The sequence below is a fragment of the Ylistrum balloti genome, unplaced genomic scaffold (genome assembly GCF_031769215.1).
Source record: "Ylistrum balloti isolate Yb309-2 unplaced genomic scaffold, AGI_CSIRO_Ybal_v1 Utg369564, whole genome shotgun sequence".
Taxonomy (NCBI): Eukaryota; Metazoa; Mollusca; class Bivalvia; order Pectinida; family Pectinidae; genus Ylistrum; species Ylistrum balloti.
In genome coordinates, this window is record NW_026781863.1 from 703,970 (window position 1) to 726,051 (window position 22,082).

At 37.6% G+C, this 22,082-nt stretch overlaps 1 protein-coding gene across 1 annotated transcript; it reads right to left on the bottom strand.

Annotated features, from left to right (window-relative positions):
- Positions 1 to 883: 883 nt before the first annotated feature.
- Positions 884 to 9,968, bottom strand: LOC132551513 (uncharacterized). Its single transcript, XM_060215701.1, has 7 exons — positions 9,857 to 9,968; positions 7,751 to 7,971; positions 7,172 to 7,400; positions 4,488 to 4,607; positions 3,857 to 3,971; positions 2,747 to 2,985; positions 884 to 1,210 (listed from the first exon to the last, which is right to left on the bottom strand). The coding sequence occupies exons 1-7, from the start codon at positions 9,941 to 9,943 to the stop codon at positions 977 to 979; spliced, it is 1,245 nt and encodes a 414-aa protein (XP_060071684.1). The 5' UTR covers positions 9,944 to 9,968; the 3' UTR covers positions 884 to 976.
- Between the last annotated feature and the right edge of the window lie 12,114 nt (positions 9,969 to 22,082).

The following is a 22,082-nucleotide window of genomic DNA, read 5'->3' on the forward strand; positions in this document are numbered from 1 at the left end:
AATTATTTTGATTCCACGTGCAATTATTGAGATATTGACAAAAACAATATTTTCAGTAATGGCGGCCTTCATTTGCATATTCTTCGGATTGCTCAAGGATGATAGAGTGGCATCACACAGATTCTTGAAGATCACAATTCAGAGGAATAGAAACAGCAAAAAAAAATTATACGGAACGCATTGCAAGTTTTTTTTTTCAAAAACTTTAGTTTGGCAACCGGACTAAAATATGAGTGAGGAGAGATCCTTTCAGTAAATAACAATTACAAATTTTTATTGTCATAACTTAAAATGGCAGCCTGTCACACATTTTGTATTTTTCAATTAGTATGAAAATTGGCAACACCCTTCTAGGATCTAAGGGGAACCTACATAGAAATATGAAATTTGAGAATCCTCTACCGAAAGTATACTAGAGCTGTAACAACTTATATGTCCACTTATCAGGTACTTGGTCTTTCGATCAGTTTTAAAAAGGACTATACACAAATAGGGACCAAGGGAAAGCTATCAAAAAATTCGAGAATGATTCATCAGACATTTCCTCAGAAATCGCAGTGATAAACTATGATTGTCGAAACCCGAAATGACTACCTGTCGATCATGTTTTTCCCAGTCAGTTCCAAAACATAGAGTCCACAACTACAACTAGAGGTCAAGAGGGAAAACATTAGAACTATGAGAATGAGTCATCCAGTAATTCTTCATCGATGTAGCGACAATTGAATTAAAACACAAAACATTTCAAAATTAATCAATAGTTTGTATACCTCATGTGAATATTTCCTGTTGTGTGTTTTCATTTCGCTCAATCTATTACGATTCCTTACCACCAAGCGATACCATTGTGTATATCCTGTTTGGGATACTCAACAAGTCTATGTTATCAGATGTTTAAAGTGCTTTATTAGGTTCCTTTGATATGTACAATCCCGTCTGGTGTTATACAAAAATATGTTATCGCATAGTATGCAGTTCAAGATTCCTGTCGTTTTGATTGTATCACATCCTCAGGGGTGAGTTCACATAGCCTCCAGGGTTTAGTGTTTGCACTCTGCATGACAATATCAACATAGGAACAATTGTTACAAACACATTCTATATCACAGTAGGTGATGGTTGCAGCAGAATTATGAGACACGATCTTACAAAATTCTACATAGGAGTCGATGCTGCCGTTGTTACTATCGGCGGGTTTGGAGGTTCCGACCTGAAGGACAACGGTATACAAGTTTAACAGAAATAACAAACAGAAATATTCATTCTGTTGTAAAGGCTGCAGATGTCTTGGGAGAAAGAAATTCATATTGAATGGGTACACAGAATTATCATAGAATACTGTATAATCATATTTTCGTGAGGCTGAAATTTCGCGGTTTTTTTAAATTATAGATTTTCGTTTGTAACTCGAGGTGAAATATCGCTCATGTTATTCGCTAGTATTATAATCCATGTCAAAACATCGTAAATGAGGAGTTTTCATGAATTCAACAGAAATAAATCTCCACGAAAATTAGTGGATCTACGATAGCCTGTCTGTTGATATTTGTGAATAAGAGGGTCATGATCGACAATCGATGAATGGATGGACTTATCCCAGAATTTGTCTATGATGGTCTGACAAATCTGATGAATTCCCAAGATGATATTTCATATTCTAGACCAAATAAGATTCAAATCCATTTAAGCATTAAGGATGAGTAGCACTTTTAAGCAAAATCTTTGACTAAGTTTCCTATTTGTCCCAAGGAATTAACTTTCTGAATTGAAGAAATGATTTGCCACTCCCAATAATATTTCAGACCAAATTTGGTTGAAATCCATTTTAGCATTAAGAAAGAATAACATTTTGAACCATAACATTGTCTAACTACCCCAGGTCCCTAAGGTCAAATTCTAAGGAATGATAACCCAACTGCTGTAATGGTTCAGGTCCATTTGGTTGACATCTACCGAGGTATTAAGAAGGAGTAGCGTTTTGAAGCAAAAATATTACTGAATATCTCCTTTTCGGGCCCAAGCCATTAGTCCCATTAGACAAACTTCTGATTTAAGAAATAATTGCCTACCCTAACTGATTAATCAGGTCAAAGCTTGTTGAAATCCACCTAGACAAAATGAGGAGTACGGTTTTAAAACTTATTACAGCACCTCACACTTTGGGGCCCTATGCCTCGACCCCTAGGGGTCAAATCAAATTTTAGAATTTAACAAATGATAACCCTTATGCAATTATCAGACCAAATTTGGTTGAAATCCGTCCAGGTATGAAAGAGGAGTAAGGATGTAAAGAAAGAGTTTACGTACGACGCACGGCGACAGACGAAGCACGATGGCTAAAACGCCATTTTTCATCTTTTCATAAAAAAATCCCCAAAACAACAATTGAAAAAAACACCCTTACAGATTACTTAAAATAACCTCTATCGCACCCACATAGCTTATAGTTGTTATTTTCCCGATCATTCTCGTCATTAGAATGAATGTCTTCGTGTAGGATCATTCCTCTGTGATTCCTTGCAATTTTCGAGACTTAAACGACGTGAATTCAATGTAAATTTCGACAATAAAATGTGTTACGACAGGAATTTAATGCAGATATTGTATTGACACCTACAAACTATTATGATGTAAATTCAATGTAAATTTCGACAATAAAAATGTATTACGACAGGATTGTAATGCAGATATTGACACCTAAACATATGAATTCAATGTAAATATAGCAACGAACTCAACAACTTACTTGTATACTTTTTTGTCCAATACGTGTACACTCTATGCCTTCACCTATAGCATGAACTACAAATTTCTGTGACGTCACACCGAACAGACTCATGTTTTTAATCCTAAGCCACAGCATTGAGGGGAAATCTCCTGGGACGGGAAGATCAAAGCACGTGTTTATGTCCTGGTCCAGGGCATATGGTAACATCCTCAACATGACCTTGTTATCATCATTTACAATGGTAACGTAATCCAACACTGAAACATAAATATATATTATGTATATTTAAATTCCTAGTTAACTCGTTTTTATGTTCGCTATATTCAACTGTACTTCTATGATCAGAGCTTTCATTTTTTCCATTTAGATTAAAACGTATACTGTATGGTCATATATTTTCGATGGGATCTATTACCTTGGTCTTCAAACAATTATTATTTCCTTGGACTCCTGACTTCGTAGAAAAATACATTTTAACATATCTGCTAATAATTTTCGTAGTCATATGAATTCGTGGATAAAAGATGCCCCGAAAATTACCGAAAATAAATCCTATGGAATTTCGTGGTTTTACAATATACTATAACTCGAAGTCATATAAACGTTTGGTATACTTCAGTGTAATGTGTTAACGTTATCAAGAGAATGAAATTCATACAGACGTGGAATAAATCCATTTTCCTTGATAGCAATAATTAGTTAAATATGTTGAATTACATGTTTAGAATTTTAATGTTTTTATTCCTTTACAGAGTAATCATGATGGTCTTTTTGATTCATAATTTATATAACTTTTATAGGCTTAATACTCATATAGAATTCATGTTGGTCTTTCAATTTTCATCTTTGTTTTTTTTAGATGAATATTTAAACCATTTATGCTTTTAAGCTATGCTATATAAAGAAATCATGTCTTTCTTTTCAATTATGTTTGTCATATTTGAACCATGTCCTTGGATGATAATGTTATCTGCTGAATGTTTGGACTCCAATCATATCCGTAATGTAACGTCACTTTATGTATATTTATGATATTTATCTGTATTGTGACGTTATTTGATGTTTATGTGTCTTCTCTGTATTGTGACGTTCATATTGTATTTATTGATTTTATCTAGTTATACTTACGTGGTGACCATACAGCGGTAACGCCACATATCACATCGCAAGGACTTGCCGAAAAGGAGAAATAGGCGATGACTTTAGGAAACTCAAGCCTGTACACATCACTGCCTTTATTCCACTGTATAAACAAGGATATTGATAAGATGTTTCCATATATATATTTTTATATCAATGTTCCCGCGCCATAAATATTTTTACTTTCATTATTCCCATTAATACATATCTTGTTGGCAGTATTCTCATATTTTAATATTTTTGTTTGTTTTTTAATTGTTCCCACGCAAGACCTATTCTTTTTGTATATTTTCAAAAGAATTACATAATAAAATATAGACAAGTCACCAGAATCAAACAGAATTAAAACTCAAATGCGATTTAACGAGGGTAAAGTATGAAAAAGGAGATAATTGGAAAGTGAATAGGAAAGAGTGTTCTTTAAAGGTTAGAGTCTTCTGCTTCACCAATTACTGTAAATCTTTGTCAACGTGAATAGACAATATCATATTCCAAAAGGAGGAATTAGAGCTGTCCGATTATAGATATAGCAACAACAAATCTACGAACTTACCACGAAGACCTCCAGATGATAGTAAGAGGTACAACATCGTACCTGAAAACTGAATGAGTAACTTACCACTACTGCCTCGCGATGGTAGTAAGAACCATTTTGACTGTAGAGGTACGCAAGGTTGCTGGGATTGACGTCAGCAGCTTTTGTGATTTCTGTCAGAACTATAAAATCGGGATAATACTCCTGAAATGAAAATCTCAAAATTAAAACAACAATATTTACACTGACTAAATCGATGAAACGAAGACAAAATATACTGGACTCCGTAGAAATCGTACATTTTCACGTGAAAATTTTTAATATCAATAATATAAAGTTGTGAGTGCTAATGATGAAATGACGTTTTTTTTTTTTTTTGTTCCCTCCCGACACTGTTCTCACCGACACATGCCCAATAAGTAAAATCGTGAATTCTGCACGTGCAATCACGGGTGTTGCCAATACTGGTGAGTTTTCAAAGAGACGTGTCCTTTGTAAAGTGGTGAGTCACAAAAACATTCATTCAGCGAAGGTAGCGAAACATGATGCCACGATTAACACAATTGCAGAGAGGAATGGCTCTTGGAAGTTTGCAGGCGTGTACCTCTGTCACTGTTATAGACAGGCGCTTGGAATGTCATGTTAGCACTATTTTGTTGGACGCTTCCAACATAGAGTTCTGTTTCTGATCGTTCCCGAACGGGGAGACCAAGAGCGACAACTCAGTCCGATGATCGCTACATCCGGGAAACTCACCTTCGTAACCGGAACCAGAACAGCAACTGCAATCAGAGGTAGAAGACGACCAGTGTCTCTCGGGACCGTCTGGCGTCGCCTACGTGAACATGACATTAACTGCTGACGTCCTTATGTAAGACCTATTCTCACCACTCGTCATCGACAGCAACGTCTTTAATGGGCAATGAATCATTAATGATAACTTCTGGTTGATTGGCGACGATTTCTCATCTCAGACGAGTCTCAATTCCATCTTTCCCATGCTGATTGCCGATTGCGTGTGAGGCGTTGACGTAACGAACGTTACGCCGATTGGTGCGTCATACAGGCAAACATATAGGGTGGCGGCGGTGTGGCGGTATGGGAAGCCATCAGTTACCACCATCGAACACCTCTTCACGTCTTCCGTCAACGTGATACAGGAGTGGTGTACAGGGATAATGTTCTCAACCTTACGTCGTTCCCTTGTTTGCTGAACAGCCGCAACTACAGTTTTACCAGCAGCATAACGCCCGTCCCCACAATGCCCGAGTACCTATGGGTTTCTTTGCACCGTATAATGTGGATGTCCTCCCTTAATTTAATAAAATTCAGTTTCTGTTCTTGATTTCTAACAGTATATATCAAAAACGATTATCATGGGGACCCTGATAATATAAAGAGAAAAAGACCAAGAAGTGGGAATGGTATCAATTTTAATTTTTAAAATAAATTGCTTATTTGTTGATTGGATAAAAATTTGAGCTTGTAAACCAATAAGAGATCACAAAAGATCTTTGTTTTGTGCAACTTTCCGCTCTTTCCTATTAGCGAAATGATGATAATTTGATACTTTCAAATCCAAGTTGGTTGCCTATCGGCCAGTTTGATATTATTGTTAGTCCTGAAATCAAATGACAAAACTAACGAACCTTCATATTACAGAAAAAAAATTCCAGGATTAATCACACCATGCATAACTCAGGATCGAAGGGGACCTCTATGTCAAATTTTGAAAAGATCCAGTCAACACTTCCCATGAAATAGCGATACCATTTTTTTATTGACAATATCAAAGGTGGCCACCCTTTGTCCATTTGTTTTCAGATCTGTCCCGAAATGAGACAATGCACGACTATGAACCAAAGGGAACCGATCTAGGAATTCTGGGAAATATCCGTCTCGTCCTTCTCAAGAAATAGAGATCACAGATTTTCATAGAAAATACTGAAGATGGCCACCTATCGGCCATTTTGTTTTTCGTATCCGTCCCATTTTGGGATAATTCACTACTAGGAACCAACATATGAAATTTGAAAATGATCTTTCTTGTCTTCTCATAAAAAATGACAATACGAATAATTTAAGGACAGATGGGCGGACGACACACGAAATGTGATTGATCAGTCAACCATCTGGTGATGCACTAAAAACAGCGTTATCACGTTTTCTAGGTCATTATTACTACGTCAGTGCCACTCGATTACTTCGGAATGCAAGAGGAAATTTGTTGGAAATTTATTTAAAAGCATAAAAAATATCTGTTATTCACAAATTACACATCACAAACACATTAAAGATAAGAGAAAATGGATTTCTATCTGTAACCCTATTCTGGACCGGTAAAAGAAGGAGAGTAACAAACGAACTTGGTGCTTTTGCATAAGTTTCGAAGATTTCAAAACACATCACCAGAGCAAAAAACTTTCAAACTTTTTCATAGAGTGTTACAGATCGATTAATGAATTACTTTCCAATTGTCGCGGTTTTAATCAATACTTTAAGCGAGTTTACGTTAAACATACTTAATCATAACAATCATAAAGGACGGCACTTTTTACTGTTCATTCAACCGCTACGGAGAGACCAAGACATTTCTGAAAAGGGTCCCATTTCAGAGAACACAACGAAAATCCTGTGAAGATTTTTTTTTCCGGAAAGCATCATTTGGACTATGTCATTGATTAATTTTTCTTTATAGAACTATCTCTCGACTTTTATCCAGTGTCGGAACAAAAAAAAACATTGACAATATTACAATTCATGCTTACGATAGCTGGTCGATGTATTGGTATTTTCCCTCTCCATACTGTTACGTTGTTACTGACGATACTGGCTTCAAAATGCAGCGGAGAATTATTGATATGTAAACTGTCGTTAATATAAGTCACAATCATAACCAGCTTGACATGGTGAGAATTAACTTTTCCATTATGCACGGAGGAGTCAATCAAAGTAGTAAATTCGTCATGTACTTTCCCGATCATTCCGTCATCTCGCCTGAAATAGTAAAGAGAATAGTAAAATGCTCTGAAATGTATTTTGAGTGATTCTTTTTAAATTCTTGATCTCACCTGTAATACAGTTGAAGGGAAAGGATAAAATTTTTTAAAAAATGTTTTCTCGGAAATCACTGCTGCATTACGTCTCAATACTATAGCATGGGACCGCTGTAGAATATCATTCCATGTATCAACACCTGATATTATAACTTACTGTAGGGTATTACAAGCATATTGAAAATTCTGGAAAAGGGTCTGTTGTGAGGAGTGTCTACAATCGCACCCTAGAGATCCTTCTGTAGTTAGTTTTTTATGAATTAGGAATTGAATTAGTTACGCTTTTCCTACCTTGTAATTATTGTGTTCCTTCGAGAAGACACACCACGTCCCTCTATTATTTCTCCAAAGGAACACAACATGAAGGCCTGCCCGGCAGATTCTGTGGGCATTGGCATCTCCACTAGCATACGGCCGTAAGATTTATCAGACTCAGTGTGCATTTTTAGATATAGTTTAGTGCTGGCTGTTACGGACGGACATGCTTCCATGAGTTTAATACAATCGGGTATCTATAAAGTGAAGAAGCATCATACTAGCGTTAGATAATGCGTGAAAATAATCCAGTCAAACATGACAGTATGTAACGTAAAGGCTACCTACGATTACGATTTACTTCCGTGTTCGGTGTCAAATAGATACTTGAATAATTGAATTGTTTATGGTCATATAGTTAAAGCGGTTAGGTGACTAAGACAATTGAAGTGTTTGTTTCCGGTTGTTTCCCGCCATATTTTACAGTATAAAAGGGGGCCAAACACCGTATTTCTGACTCTTGTTCTGACCGTAGAAGCTGACGGAACTAATTAGCCAGCGGTATTTGATACGGTAGGTGTGTTTTGTATAGCGTTTGGAGATCGTGTACGAAGATAGTTGTGCAGATGAGCAGTGCTGAGGGATAGGGCTGAAATAGTGCCTTGTACTCGGCCAGTATCTCTGTTACACGCGTCACGACTAATTGCTACGCTGGTTATATACATACACACGGAAACTCACCTGATCACTGGGATTTTGCTCGTCCATTGTGCAGTGACACCGCGGGCGTGATAGCAATGTAGGTTCGTTGAGTAGTGTGAGTTGGTATGACAGTTAGAGTTGCGCCCCTTTGTACAGTTGTCAGTCGCCTGCTCATTGTTTACGTTAAATATGGCTGTATGTAGGTAGGTACAGTGGGCAACTGAGCGTGTTGTACATCTCATTGTAAATAGCGCAGTGAGTGGTGAGGATTACTGCTCATTGTATATTTCTGTATGTAAGTTACTAAATTCCTTATACCCGGTATGTCAAATCTTGTGTTCATAGTATATATAGACAAATAGTCAAGACATTTACAACAGGTAATGTTAAATTGTTGTGTAAGCTAGGCAGCTCATTTGTTGGTAATATATACTGTAGGGTAACTTTGTATATTTAAAGGTTATTAGGCGTAACTCTGAGCTCGGATAAGCTCGCTCATATTTGTATATATTTGTACTTAAGGTGTTATGCTAGGTTATAGATACAATGTTTATATACTGTGTACTCAAATACAGTGATTCCGGGAAATAACTCGGTACGAACACCCCCTACACGTTACAAGTACATACGAGTAAAAGAGTTCTTCTAACTATGTATATGGCGGGTGCCGTCGATGGCTTTTCTTCATGTACTTTTAAAAAATCTTTCTGTTGTTCATATTTTGACCTCGTTCTATTAACTTTGGGGTTAAGAGTATGGTTGACATGCTGTCATCATCTTGGATATTTACTCTGCCCTATTCCAAGAAAATACTATGTAACGTCGGTGATGATCAAAGGCTCAAACCGTCTTGTTCATTTCATTAAAATCTGCATTCATAACAGATATAGCTATAGTAAATACGGTTTTGTATAATACACATTGTTGGGTGTACGATGGTTATTTTTTAACGATATTCCCATCGCCCTATAGAGTAACACATTTATTGTTAAACGTTGTACGCTTCTACCTCTGTGTAGTCCGTGACTTTTGGAAACCTGACTGCCGCATCTTTGTTGTTATTTAAATATAAACTTTTTTCACCAACTAAGAAAGAAACATGCATTAAGCTTCTGTTAATCACTCTTGGTGTCCCGGATGGAGGCGCACGAGGGGTTTTGCTGTAGAAGGAAACCGGACTACCCGGGGAAAACCTACGTGGTCAGGCGGGTGACCCCATACCTTTTCACGTCGCCTAGGTGAAAAGTGAGTGTGCTACGACTGCGCAATCCTATCACTCAAGTTGTTAATTGAAAGTGGGAATTTTCCTAATCTTGAAGATATAAATACTAGAGAAATTAGAGAAAATTATAATGAAATCTATATCGTGTATCGTGTGTATCGTTTCTTCAAGCTTTTGAAATAACCATAAAAACTTTTTGGTAATAGTATATTGCTTACCTCGAATATTTCTTGGTCCGTAACGTTGAAGAAGAATTGAAATGATTGTGATGAACTTTTACCTGGGAAGGTCAAAGTCACATTCATTTCATGGATTGAATTTGCTTCCGCGATGTCAGGGAGCACAACAACGGCCAATGTTACACCAAATCTGTTTGCCACTTCTTTTCCTGTAGTGTAGGGTATGTTTGAGATATTGAAACCACATTGATGATCACCTTTAATACATGCAAATGGAAAAATACATGGTAGATTTGATCCCACCACTGTAGATTCTATCTGCGTGACCATCATTCCGCCACTTCCTGGTCCAGCATACTGCCGTATTGATGTGTTCAGTTTGTATAACCCGGATGTAAACGGCGGAACCTCCCAAATCAACGTCACACTTCCTGATCCACTTTTAGGTAATGACGGAGACTTCTGAGTCGTCCTAACGAGTATATCCGTAAGCTGAAAACAGTAATCATACAGTCAAACCTGTCTACAAAGACTAGTCGAGGAATCAGATATATAGTTATCATTCAGTCAAACCTGTCTATAAAGGTCACTATATGAGCGCACAGATATAGGTTCAATACACTCAAACCCGTCTGTAAAGACCAGTCGAGGAAGCAGAGACATAGTTATCATACAGTCAAACCTGTCTGCAAAGACTAGTCGAGGAATCAGATATATAGTTATCATTCAGTCAAACCTGTCTATAAAGGTCACTATAGACCATTCAAACCCGTCTGTAAAGAAGCAGAGTAACATTATTCGTACAGTTAACCCTGACTATAAAGGTAACTCAAGAGAGCAAATATACCAAATTCATACTCAAACTGCGTTCCGTATACTTACCGTTCATCAGTTGTCCCTATCATGCGTTTCAATTGTTTATTTCACATAGAACGTTAAACCCGGAACGATTTTGCAGTTGTGTTTATTTGAAGGTATCAAGTCCGGATTCAAGAATATTTTTGGAGTTACTCCATCACCTGTCATCATCAGACATCGTAGTTTCTGTGAAACCTTTGTACGTTATAAATGATTGTTTATATTTTATCGAATTATGGTAATCAGTCACCTTCCTATCAGTCACCTTCCTATCAAATTTTGATAGGAAGGTGACTATTACCATAATTTTTTTAAAAATCATTAACATTAATATGTGATAAAACGAAAGATAAAACCTTGTATACTTACAGGTATTAGTTCGGTAGCCTTGAAATATTTTGTAGTGAAGTTTGTTACCAGAAAATCCACTTCCAATCTTACATCAAGAGAGTACATTTGGCCTGGAGTCGCCTGATCAGTCATCACCAGGATAACTTCCATTGTTACAGTATCAGCAGATATGGTAGTAGGTCCGTAAGCTCCTGAAACGAAAGTATCACCCATGAATGAAATTAATCTCACAATTATAAACAAAAATATAAACCCTGACTGAAATTAATCTCACGATTACAAATAAAAATATCAACCCTAAATGAAATTCATATCACGATTAGAAACAAAGTTTCAACCTTGACTGAAATTCAGCTCACGATTTCTAAACAACACGATTATATATAAAAAATCAACTCGGACTGAAATGCATTACTTTGTTAACTCTCCGTACGCAGCTGGGTAAATTCCTTATCATGTTAACCCACCTTAAATAGCTGGGTAAATTCAATATCATATTAACCCTCCATAAATAGCTGGGTAAATTCAATATCATGTTAACCCTCCGTAAATAGCTGGGTAAATTCAATATCATGTTAACTCTCCGTAAATAGTTGGGTAAATTCAATATCATATTAACCCTCCGTAAATAGCTCGGTAAATTCAATATCATGTTAACCCTCCGTAAATAGCTGGGTAAATTCAATATCATGTTAACCCTCCGTAAATAGCTCGGTAAATTCAATATCATGTTAACCCTCCGTAAATAGCTGGGTAAATTCAATATCATGGTAACCCTCCGTAAATAGTTGGGTAAATTCCTTATCATATTAACCCTTCGTAAATAGCTGCGTAAATTCAATATCATGTTAACCCTTCGTAAATAGCTGGGTAAATTCAATATCATGTTAACCCTCCGTAAATAGCTGGGTAAATTCAATATCATGTTAACCCTCCGTAAATAGCTGGGTAAATTCAATATCATGTTAACCCTCCGTAAATAGTTGGGTAAATTCATCATCGTGTTAACCCTCCGTCTATCGACCAAGGAGGATACACATGACAAAGCATACCAAGTCGTATAGCATGCTACATATCTGGAATATTTTGATTTTCGGAACACCTCTAACTTTACCGCTTCGATGCTTATTGGTAACCAGACGATATGGTTCTTTGCTGGCGTGATAAAAAACATGGCATTGATGATCTCATCAACGTACTATGATTGTACAGTATCCTAGTTTTATACAGTTTTCTATTTACCTTTGTTAGGCAAGTAACCAAAATGAAGAGTTCGAGTGTCTGGGCCGTCCAAGCAAAACAATCCGTCATCCGGACTAGGACCTGTCTTGATCGGTATGAAATCTATGAAGTGCTCCCCTACAGACTGTACACGAACTGAAGCAATTCTGAGGTGTGCATCCGGACTCTGTAACACCAGATCGTATGTGGATAACGGATTTCTAAACATTGCATCTAGAGAAAATGATTTTACACTACCTGCTGTAAAATCCACCAAATCTGGAATATCTGTGAGTAAGTTGACGTTGTTTGTAGTATTCTGAAATAGACGAAAGTTGAAGTCAATAAACATTTTATGTTCTGGCGATATATATTTCCTAGATTAAATAGTGTAATTCTACAAACGTATTTTAGGGTAAAGATATTCAATGGAGGTAGACTGGTATATTGTTGAGATAAATATTCTTTACCTAAAACGTCTTCTGCTTCATGTCATGTTCTCAGATGAGAATAAAGTATACAACAGTGGACCCAACAGGCAAACTAACGAGCATCAAACACGTTCAGCTTTATATCACACAAAGAATTTGTTTCCGATGTTGGTAACTTTGACTTTCAGATAACCTAAATATGCATGTCTTAACATGGATAGGGATTGTCTCATGCACAATGTCTTCATCTGAATTATCATTATTATTATATTCAGGATATACTCTCTGGGACACCGGATTTGTTACCATAATTCCTGTCGTTGTTTAGAGCGGAAATCCCTAAATAAGCCACCACTAATTTCGTCTAATACACAGCAGCAACTTAAGGTGTTATCTCGACATGTTTAAGACTTACGTGAATAGTTCTCAACACAAACGTTGGTAGCACTTCCATAGTTTCGTTATCTGAGATGAAAGCTATATTGACCATGCTTGTGTCACCATCAGAGACTCCTTGTATGTCGAACATCAGATACTCTACAGCTAACTTCACTAGACAGTAGGCACACGGATTAATATCGCAGTTCATGTCTCCAAATATGTACACCGCATTAGTAACAACGCTGACTGACTTTAAAAGGAGAAGAAACTGATGAGTGATTAGCATTAGAGAAAACAGCAAAAAATATCAACATGTCAACATAATCATAATCCGAACTCAAATTCAATTAAATGAACAAAATAATTTTTTATACGTAGACTCATGGAAAAGTAAAACGAGAATGACATCACGTGTTCCGGAAAAGTAAGCATCTTCTGCTTGAACGTCGACACCCGCCATGTTAACTTTGGTATACATTTACATTGAATATTTTTATTGGACGATCATATTCTTTCTTAGGCATGTATATATTAATGATTCGGTGAATGAGATCCAGTAATTTCTAAGATGTGACGTGTCCACTTCTGAGAATGATTAATATAATGATATATAATGATGAATATCGACCCAAATTGTATCGCGAATGATACTGAAATATGGACACGATGATCTTGTACTTTGTAATCTCAACATGAAATGTCAACAAAGGATAGATCTATCTGGATACCATTGTAAAAGTGAAAGGAAAATAAGACCAGGTGTTCCAGAAGACTTACTCTTGACGACTACATTTTCACTGTGCAATCTACTAAGACTGTACAAAAGACAAGTGAATATCACATATTAATATACATTTAGAGTTTGATATACTAGAGCCAAACAATAAATTAAACTGTAACATACTAGCCTAAATGTTAAACTTAAACACTTGAGCATAGCAGACGACTGAAGAAAATTTCTAACTAGAATTTAATCAAACCGGGAAAAATCTGCACAAAAGAAAGTTACCCCTGAAAACAACACGTGTTCCAGAAAGGTAAACATCTTTTGCTTTATTGACAACACCCCAATATAAATCTGGGTTTTCTGAAGTTACTTACCTTCCCTGATGTTGTTTCAGGTTTGTACATCAGGGATGTTTTTGTCATCGTTAACACGCCATCTTGGAATGCCAGGTATGCTTTTGATATTATCACAGAACGGTCGGCCGGTGCAGTGATACTGATTGATGCCGTCCTCGTCAGTCCATTTGGAATGTACAACTCCTGAATCAGAGTTTTTATTACCCCTGGATAGATGTCGCTGTCTCCGTCTTCGGTACATAAGACATATTGCGGATAATTCGATACACCTTTGGTCACACATCTTTCCGAGTTGAAATCTTGAGACCCTGTGTGCAAGCGGAATACATTTCATTAAATAGAGTAAAAAAATTGGGTTATGGTAAACATCCATCTCGAATACATCTGAATCTTTGTAGTAAACACACACGACTAATGGTCTGGATTTCTCAAGCACAGCCTGCTTCCCTCAGAGCTTCAAGAGAATATCACAATTTAATAGGGGATGTTTTGTTTTTATGAGATTTTTCATCCTCACAACAACCAGGGTCATATGCGGACGAGTATCAAGGGATACATCCTACAACCAGATCATATGAAGACGGTTGTCAAGAGGGAAAGCTAGAATTATATAAGGACAAATGTGGAGAGGGACACAATAATTCAGTGTCATATGAGCACAATTTTTTTAGTCTATTTTAAGTATATTGTGATCGCATTGGATGTTATGTTAGCATATTGTATGTATTCTGTTCGCGGGTGTCTTGTTAGTCTATTGTCAGTATACTGTGACCGAGTGGGGTGTCATGTTAGTCTGTTGTTAGTATACATGTGACCGGATGGGGTGTCATATTAGTATGTTGTCAGTATACCTGTGACCAGTCGGGGTGTCATGTTAGTCTGTTGTCAGTATACTGTGACTGGTTGAGGTGTGATGTTAGTTTGTTGTCAGTATAATGTGACCGGTTGGTGTGTCATTTTAGTTTCTTGTCAGTATAATGTAATAATGTAACTCAGTATACTGTGACCGGGGGTGTCATGGTGTCAGTATATGTGAACTGATGAGGTGTCTTGAGTCTGTTGTCTAGTCTGTCATGTTAGCCTGTTTTCAGTATACTGTGACCGGGTGGGTGTCATGTTAGTCTGTTGTCAGTATACTGTGAACTGATGAGGTGTCTTGTTAGTCTGTTGTCAGTATACTGTGAACTGATGAGGTGTCATGTTAGTCTGTTGTCAGTATACTGTGAACTGATGAGGTGTCATGTTAGTCTGTTGTCAGTATACTGTGACCGGGTGCTGTGTCATGTTAATCTGTTGTCAGTATACTGTGAACTGATGAGGTGTCTTGTTAGTCTGTTGTCAGTATACTGTGAACTGATGAGGTGTCATGTTAGTCTGTTGTCAGTATACTGTGAACTGATGAGGTGTCATGTTAGTCTGTTGTCAGTATACTGTGAACTGATGAGGTGTCAGGTTAGTCTGTTGTCAGTATACTGTGACCGGGTGCTGTGTCATGTTAATCTGTTGTCAGTATACTCTGAACTGATGAGGTGTCATGTTAATCTGTTGTCAGTATACTATGACCAGTTGGGGTGTCATGTTAGTCTGTTGTAAGTATTCTTTTTACGGGTTTTGTTTCGTGTTAGTCCGTTGTCAGTATGCTACTACGACCGGGTGGGGTGTTAAGTATGTTTTTTGTCAATATACCGTAACCGGCAGGTGTTTCATGCTAGTCTGTGGTCAGTATACTGTGACCGGTTGAGGTGTCATGTTAGTCTGTTTTCGGTATACTGTGACCGGGTTGTGTGTCATGTTTGTCTGTTGTCAGTATACTGTGACCGGGTTGGGTGTCATGGAATTCTGTTGTCAGTATACTGTGACCGGATGGTGTGTCTTGTTAGTACGTTGTCAGTATACTGTGAACGGGTTGGTTGTCATGTTAGTCTGTTTTCAGTATACTGTGACCGCTTGATGTGTCATGCTAGTTTTTTGTCAGTATACTGTTACCGGATGGGGTGTCATGTTAGTCTGTTGTCAGTATACTGTGACAGGATGGGGTGTCATGTTAGTCTTTTGTCAGTATACTGTGACCGGGTTGGGTGTCATGTTAGTCTGTTGTCAGTATACTGTGAACGGGTGGTGTGTCATGTTAGTCTGTTGTCAGTATAATGTGACTGGTTGTGATGTAGCATATTATAAAAGCGATATCAGTTTCGAATTTAAAAGGATACATTAGGTTTACGAGAACAGCACATTGACAAACACGCACACACAGCACATGTTCTAACCTCGCATTCACCGAGAAAACACCCTTAAATTACCTTTACTGTTGATATTAAGCAATATCAAACTGAAATATACCAATATACCCATCAAGTCTATAAATCATTAATTACCCAAATCTACTTATTATCTTTTCTGCATCTAAAAAATAAAGTCACATTGATTTTTGTGATCCTGCACATCAGCTTTTAGGGGTTAGCAAGTGTCAATATGTGCAAATCATCAAACTGTCATCTATTTGATCCATTTCCAATAGGAAGTAAACAAGTTGCGTTCAAAAATAATTTTCATATATTAACTGTAATAAACTTTATCCCCTCCCCAGGAAGGAATGTGAGACACTGGGCTCCTGAAATCCGCAATTGCGGTTAAGCACCTTGACGCCTTTTCATCCATGAAGAATACTTGATTCTACCAAACCTGAGTATTGAGAAGAAGATTTTGAAGTTTTAATCAAATCAACCATTTTAGGCCATTGCGGTTGTGGACTATAGAATTTCCGATTTGGTGCACCTTTGCTAATGGAAGTGGTTTGCAAAATTTCAATGAAATTGGTTCAGGTGATTTCCAGAAGTCCACAAGACAAACCCCCTTTAACGCAAGACCTTTCGTTTGTTCTCTCTTAATATATATTGCCTTGGTTCCAAAAAGGATGTCTGCCGATTGATGCGATACGAAAGCAGAACAAAATCACTAATCGGAGAACACAAAGTATATTTTTTGAAATTACGCTGAGAAATATGATATAATTATTATTATTTTCCAATGTTAATATAGATAATGTTTCTTTTCTCCGTTTAGAAAGATTGCAATTACAGAGAATATGATAATTTAATTTAAAAGTTGTTTTGATAGAAAATGTCCTACCTGTAGCAATGTTAGTATAAATTGCCAGTAAAACTCCAATCCAGAGAAGCCATATAACAATAGTGTTTTTGGATTCCATGATGGGTTTAAAACATCTCCCAGTCGTGCACTGGTGAAACTGTCTGTAGTGATTCCCTGACGTGTAACATACATCGAAGAGGTAACCAATAACACGTTAAATGCATTCAACCGACCGTTCCACCAATCACGTGTCAATTCTAACGTGATGTAACACTGCTGCTGGGGAACTGCTTAATATTTCTTCGCCTGGGTTGATGATAAACACAAGTTAATCTTTTATGCTAAATAATGGATATATGTGTGTCTTACTGTTCACTCATGTTTATACACGTGAGGTGACAGATGTACACGTGCATGTGAAGTAAAGACATATGCATTGATAGATACACGCATTAGTTAATAAATGCCGGTAGTTTTATCAGAAACGTATGTTCATGGATAAACACGTGAATTTATAGAGATACACGCGAGTGCATATAAACGCACAAGTAGTTTCGCATGCACATGAATATTCACGTTTGGCAATATTTATGCACATGAGGTGTAGAGGTAGGTTTAGCTTGGATGATGGATTTATCCGTTATTTTAAAGATATATACATGCAACCCCCTCATCCACTCCCCCAATCCTCCCGTTTCCATCAGATATACACACAATTCTGCGCGTGAATAAAACGTCAGCGGATTAATTTTTTTGCAATTTGAAGATGTTGTCAAGTCTAAGTGCATACCGGGAATTTTAGCAAGAATTTAGTTTGAACCTTTCTCCTCTATGAACACGGAGGGCGAATGGAAGATTTGTTACGTGTATATAATCGTCAGAGGGCTAAACGATCACGAACCAAATTGTCTATAATGTCACAAGTGTGAACATTACCCGTTATACAGTGTTTTTTTATCAGTAATGCAGCCCAGGTTGTTTCGAAGTCTTTATCAATGACCCGAGGTCTGTATACAGCTGTGAGATTGTGCTGGGATTGCATACGGTCCGTCCGTTGTAATATTTTTGACAAGTGTCTTGGCCTGACTACTTGTTTTCCCACAATGCTTTAGTAATATGTTTATTAAAAGCCCATAACGCAGAGAGCAATTCCGTACAAGTAGGGCGTTAACATTGTACATGCTAGCATGATCATAGGAGGATTATATTTGATTTTTCTTCCTTTTCAGTGTCCGTCTTGACACTATCCAGCTCTTTTCACATTGGAGTTGAACGTCGAGACAATTGCGGAAGACAATGGAATCCGTTCCTATCCACCCTTAATGTAACAAAGTCATTCATTGGTACTTCGTACAACTTTTTAATGTTTTGTAAACGCCCTTGGTCATTCAAGGACGACTTCTCAGTCTCTGTGAGGCAAGTGTATATTTGGAAGGCGCTGGACAATACTTTCTATCACAGAGAGATTAACAATAAAAAACGGCCTGGAACATGATTCTTAAATCGGCCATGTCATTGTAATGTGACCAACTGTCTCGACATGTTGCTGTGTGGAGATTTTGATATTTCAGTGTGACGACACCTTTAATGTCCACGCCATGCACGTGCACTGTCGTTATATTATCATAGCTGTTGCCAGTGTTGGTGTACACCGAAATGAACTAATGAACACGGACTGAAAAGCCTTCCTGACAAAACGCTTCATATACTTGTATACGAAGATGTCGGGGAGGAAAAGGAGAGACGAAGATGTCTGGGAGAAAAAGGAGAGACGAAGATGTCGGGGAGAAAAAGCAGAGACGAAGATGTCGGGGAGAAAAAGCAGAGACGAAGATGTCGGGGAGCAAAAGGAGAGACGATGATGTCGGGGAGAAAAAGGAGAGACAAATATGTCGGGAAGACAAGGGAGAGACGAAGATTCTAAATATCTACATATTAACGCAATATCTCTGATTTGCACGCGTGGACCATAGAAACACGTGTCCAAGGGGAGAGGCTGATTATTCATTTGGACAAACACAGTTACAATTGACGAAACAGTATCAAAGAGATGTGGTAACGCCGTTCTGACTCCACCTAAAATATTCATATACTTGCAACGCTTTTGACGGAACAAATATTTATCTGAACTGTTGAGAGTGAGAGTAACTTATTAATATTTTGAATCTCGGACGCATGGGGATGAATTCTTTTAATGCAAAGTGATTTATTTACTTCTGCCACATTATTAGGTATCACGTTCAATCATACGTAACATTTAATAAACGTACACAAGCACACGTGAATGTAATACATTAATACATTAATACTATATCATGAACTTGCCTTTACACTTTGCAATATTATCATCGATTTTAGCAAGATGGTTTGCAATTATATCATTTATCATATTTTTTAATGCTTATATCATTTCGCTTGTTATAAAGAAAAATATATTAATTCTAATACATCAAAGATATATATGATACCGTCATACCAAGCAAAAAATATGCGATTACTTTTATCAAATGGTCGTTGGGGGAATGACAGTATAAATGTGAACTATGGGCATCTTGTTATACAATGCCTTACGTTCGGAACATAGAATATGTTCATTATATACAGATATCTTTTCCATAATTCACAGTTTTATTTTTATTATGTAAATTGTATCAACAATATACAATGCGGACATAAACCCCGCGTGAAGTATAAATGATGTACAGTACTTCCCGACATTTGAAAAAGTAAATAGTGACAATGCAAGCGAATCCGTCTCCCCCGCCCCGGGAGTGCTCGTTGATATATATCATTCAGTCCTACTCTCAACACCATAACATCATTGGAATCTGAAATCATCGCAACTTTCTATCCAAACAATCCTCGCATTGCCCCAAGTATTATAAAATATTCATAATGCCATGCAGGAGCTGATAGAAATAAAGGACTTTGTCCATGAAAACAGTTTACACAAACATCAAATGTTCTGAAAACCGATTTCGTTCTTTCCGTCGTTAATGAAATACGTGCGCACTGAGGCCAAATGAAGCATTGTACGTTAAAACCGAGCCTGAAGTAGACTGCGTTGTCTGTAGGGACCAGAGATTCTAGAAAAATGCATCCTGCAATCATAGTGGAGTGAGATCGGACGGCAGAACTCACCCAGGAGTAATTGTGGATTGCAATAGCATTTCATTCCTTCAAAAAAGTGTGCTTCCTATTGGCGACAGACATGGTTATTATTACCCATAATCCATCACGGTAATTAAGTGCGAATTTGTTTTTTTGCAATAAAATGAACGAAAATTGGAAGACGTTTCAAAGTTTGCGAAATATTATGCATTGCAATCAACAAGTCAAAGAACAAAATATTTCTCCTTCCAATTACTCCTGTGGACGGACGTCTGTCCGTCGTCAACGTTTTCTTTTAAACAACTTCTTCTCAATAGTCGATGGAGCAAATGTTTTAATATTTGGTTGGTATGTTCCCAGGATGAAGTCGGACAAAGTTTGCGAAAAGAAGAAAAAACCTTGACTGATATTCAGTATTCAATGTCACAGGGGTATAATTTGTTAACATATTTAAGCAACGTCTTCTGAAGCAACTTATATGCTCAGAGGCATGATGGTTGTCCGGTATGTACCTAAGATGAAACTTGACAACGTTTGCGGAAATAAATAACGTTGACTTATATTCAAGGTAACTGGAGTCAAATTTGTAAACACCTTTAACTCACTTCTCATGAACTAATTAAGCTAGGGGCATGAGATTTGGCTGGTATCTTCCAAAGATGAGGCTTGACAAAGTTTGCGAAAATAATTACCTTTGAATTCTTTTGATGAACTAAAATGCCAGGCATGATATTTGGTTGATGTATATATACTAAACAAAAAAAAGAAAGGTAACTCTACTTTATTCTGTGATTAATTAATTAACCCCTTCATAAATCCTTACCAATCATGTACGAATAAAGTTATTGATCAATTCTGATAAAACTGCAGTCATGCTTCATTACAAAACTTTGCGTTCTGTTGATTTTATTCGACTGTAAAGGACGTTGGGGTCAATTTCAAAGGTAACAACATTAGTAACGGGTATGACCACCGTTTGCGAAGTAAGCAGCATTGCAGCGTCGTCACATGGAACTCGTAAACCGGCGGATAATTCGAGGAGAGATGTTGTTCCATTCAGCGACCAAGGCTTGGGCCAGCTCCTGCAAGTTTGAAGGCTAATTTTGACGTTCTCTCACGCGTCGCCCAATAACGTCCAAGACATGCTCAATCGGTGACAAATCAGGTGATTTAGATGGCCAATCTAACACATGTACGTTATTCTGCTGCAAGAAAGTTCTGCTGACGCGATTGATGTGCGCTGGTGCGTTATCCTGTTGAAAAATGGCGCCAACGCCATGGCGTCTTAAGAATGGCAGAACCACTGGTCTTAAAATTTCGTCCCGATATCGAATGCCGGTTAAATTGCCATTTAACACAACAAGTCTGGTACGAGTCACCCCACAAATAGCACCCCAAATCATTACACTTCCGCCAACAAAGCGGTCCCGTTCTGCGACGCAGCAGTTCGCAAAACGCTCCCCTCGTCGCCTCCACACTCTGCGTCTTCCGTCACCGTGTTGCAGACAAAACCTGGACTCATCTGAAAACAGAACATTGTTCCATTGTCGTAAGGCTCAACGACGGTGAGCACGGGTCCAGTTACGCCGATTATTACGGTGACGTCGCAACAAATTGTGTTCAGTGTAGGGACGCCGCGCATTCAATTGGTAGGCCCTCAACCTGTTGCGGACTGTTTGGGGAGACACCGACGCCCAAACAATGTCCTTGTAGTCTCTACTGCGGTTACGAATCGATTG

Excerpts from the sequence above, each read along its gene's own strand:
- LOC132551513 (XM_060215701.1), bottom strand. The coding sequence starts at position 9,943 with ATGAATGTGACTTTGACCTTCCCAGGTAAAAGTTCATCACAATCATTT. Across the intron at positions 7,972-9,856 it reads CGGACCAAGAAATATTCGAG|ATACCCGATTGTATTAAACT; the intron begins GTAAGCAATATA and ends TTCACTTTATAG. Across the intron at positions 7,401-7,750 it reads AGGAACACAATAATTACAAG|GCGAGATGACGGAATGATCG; the intron begins GTAGGAAAAGCG and ends TTACTATTTCAG.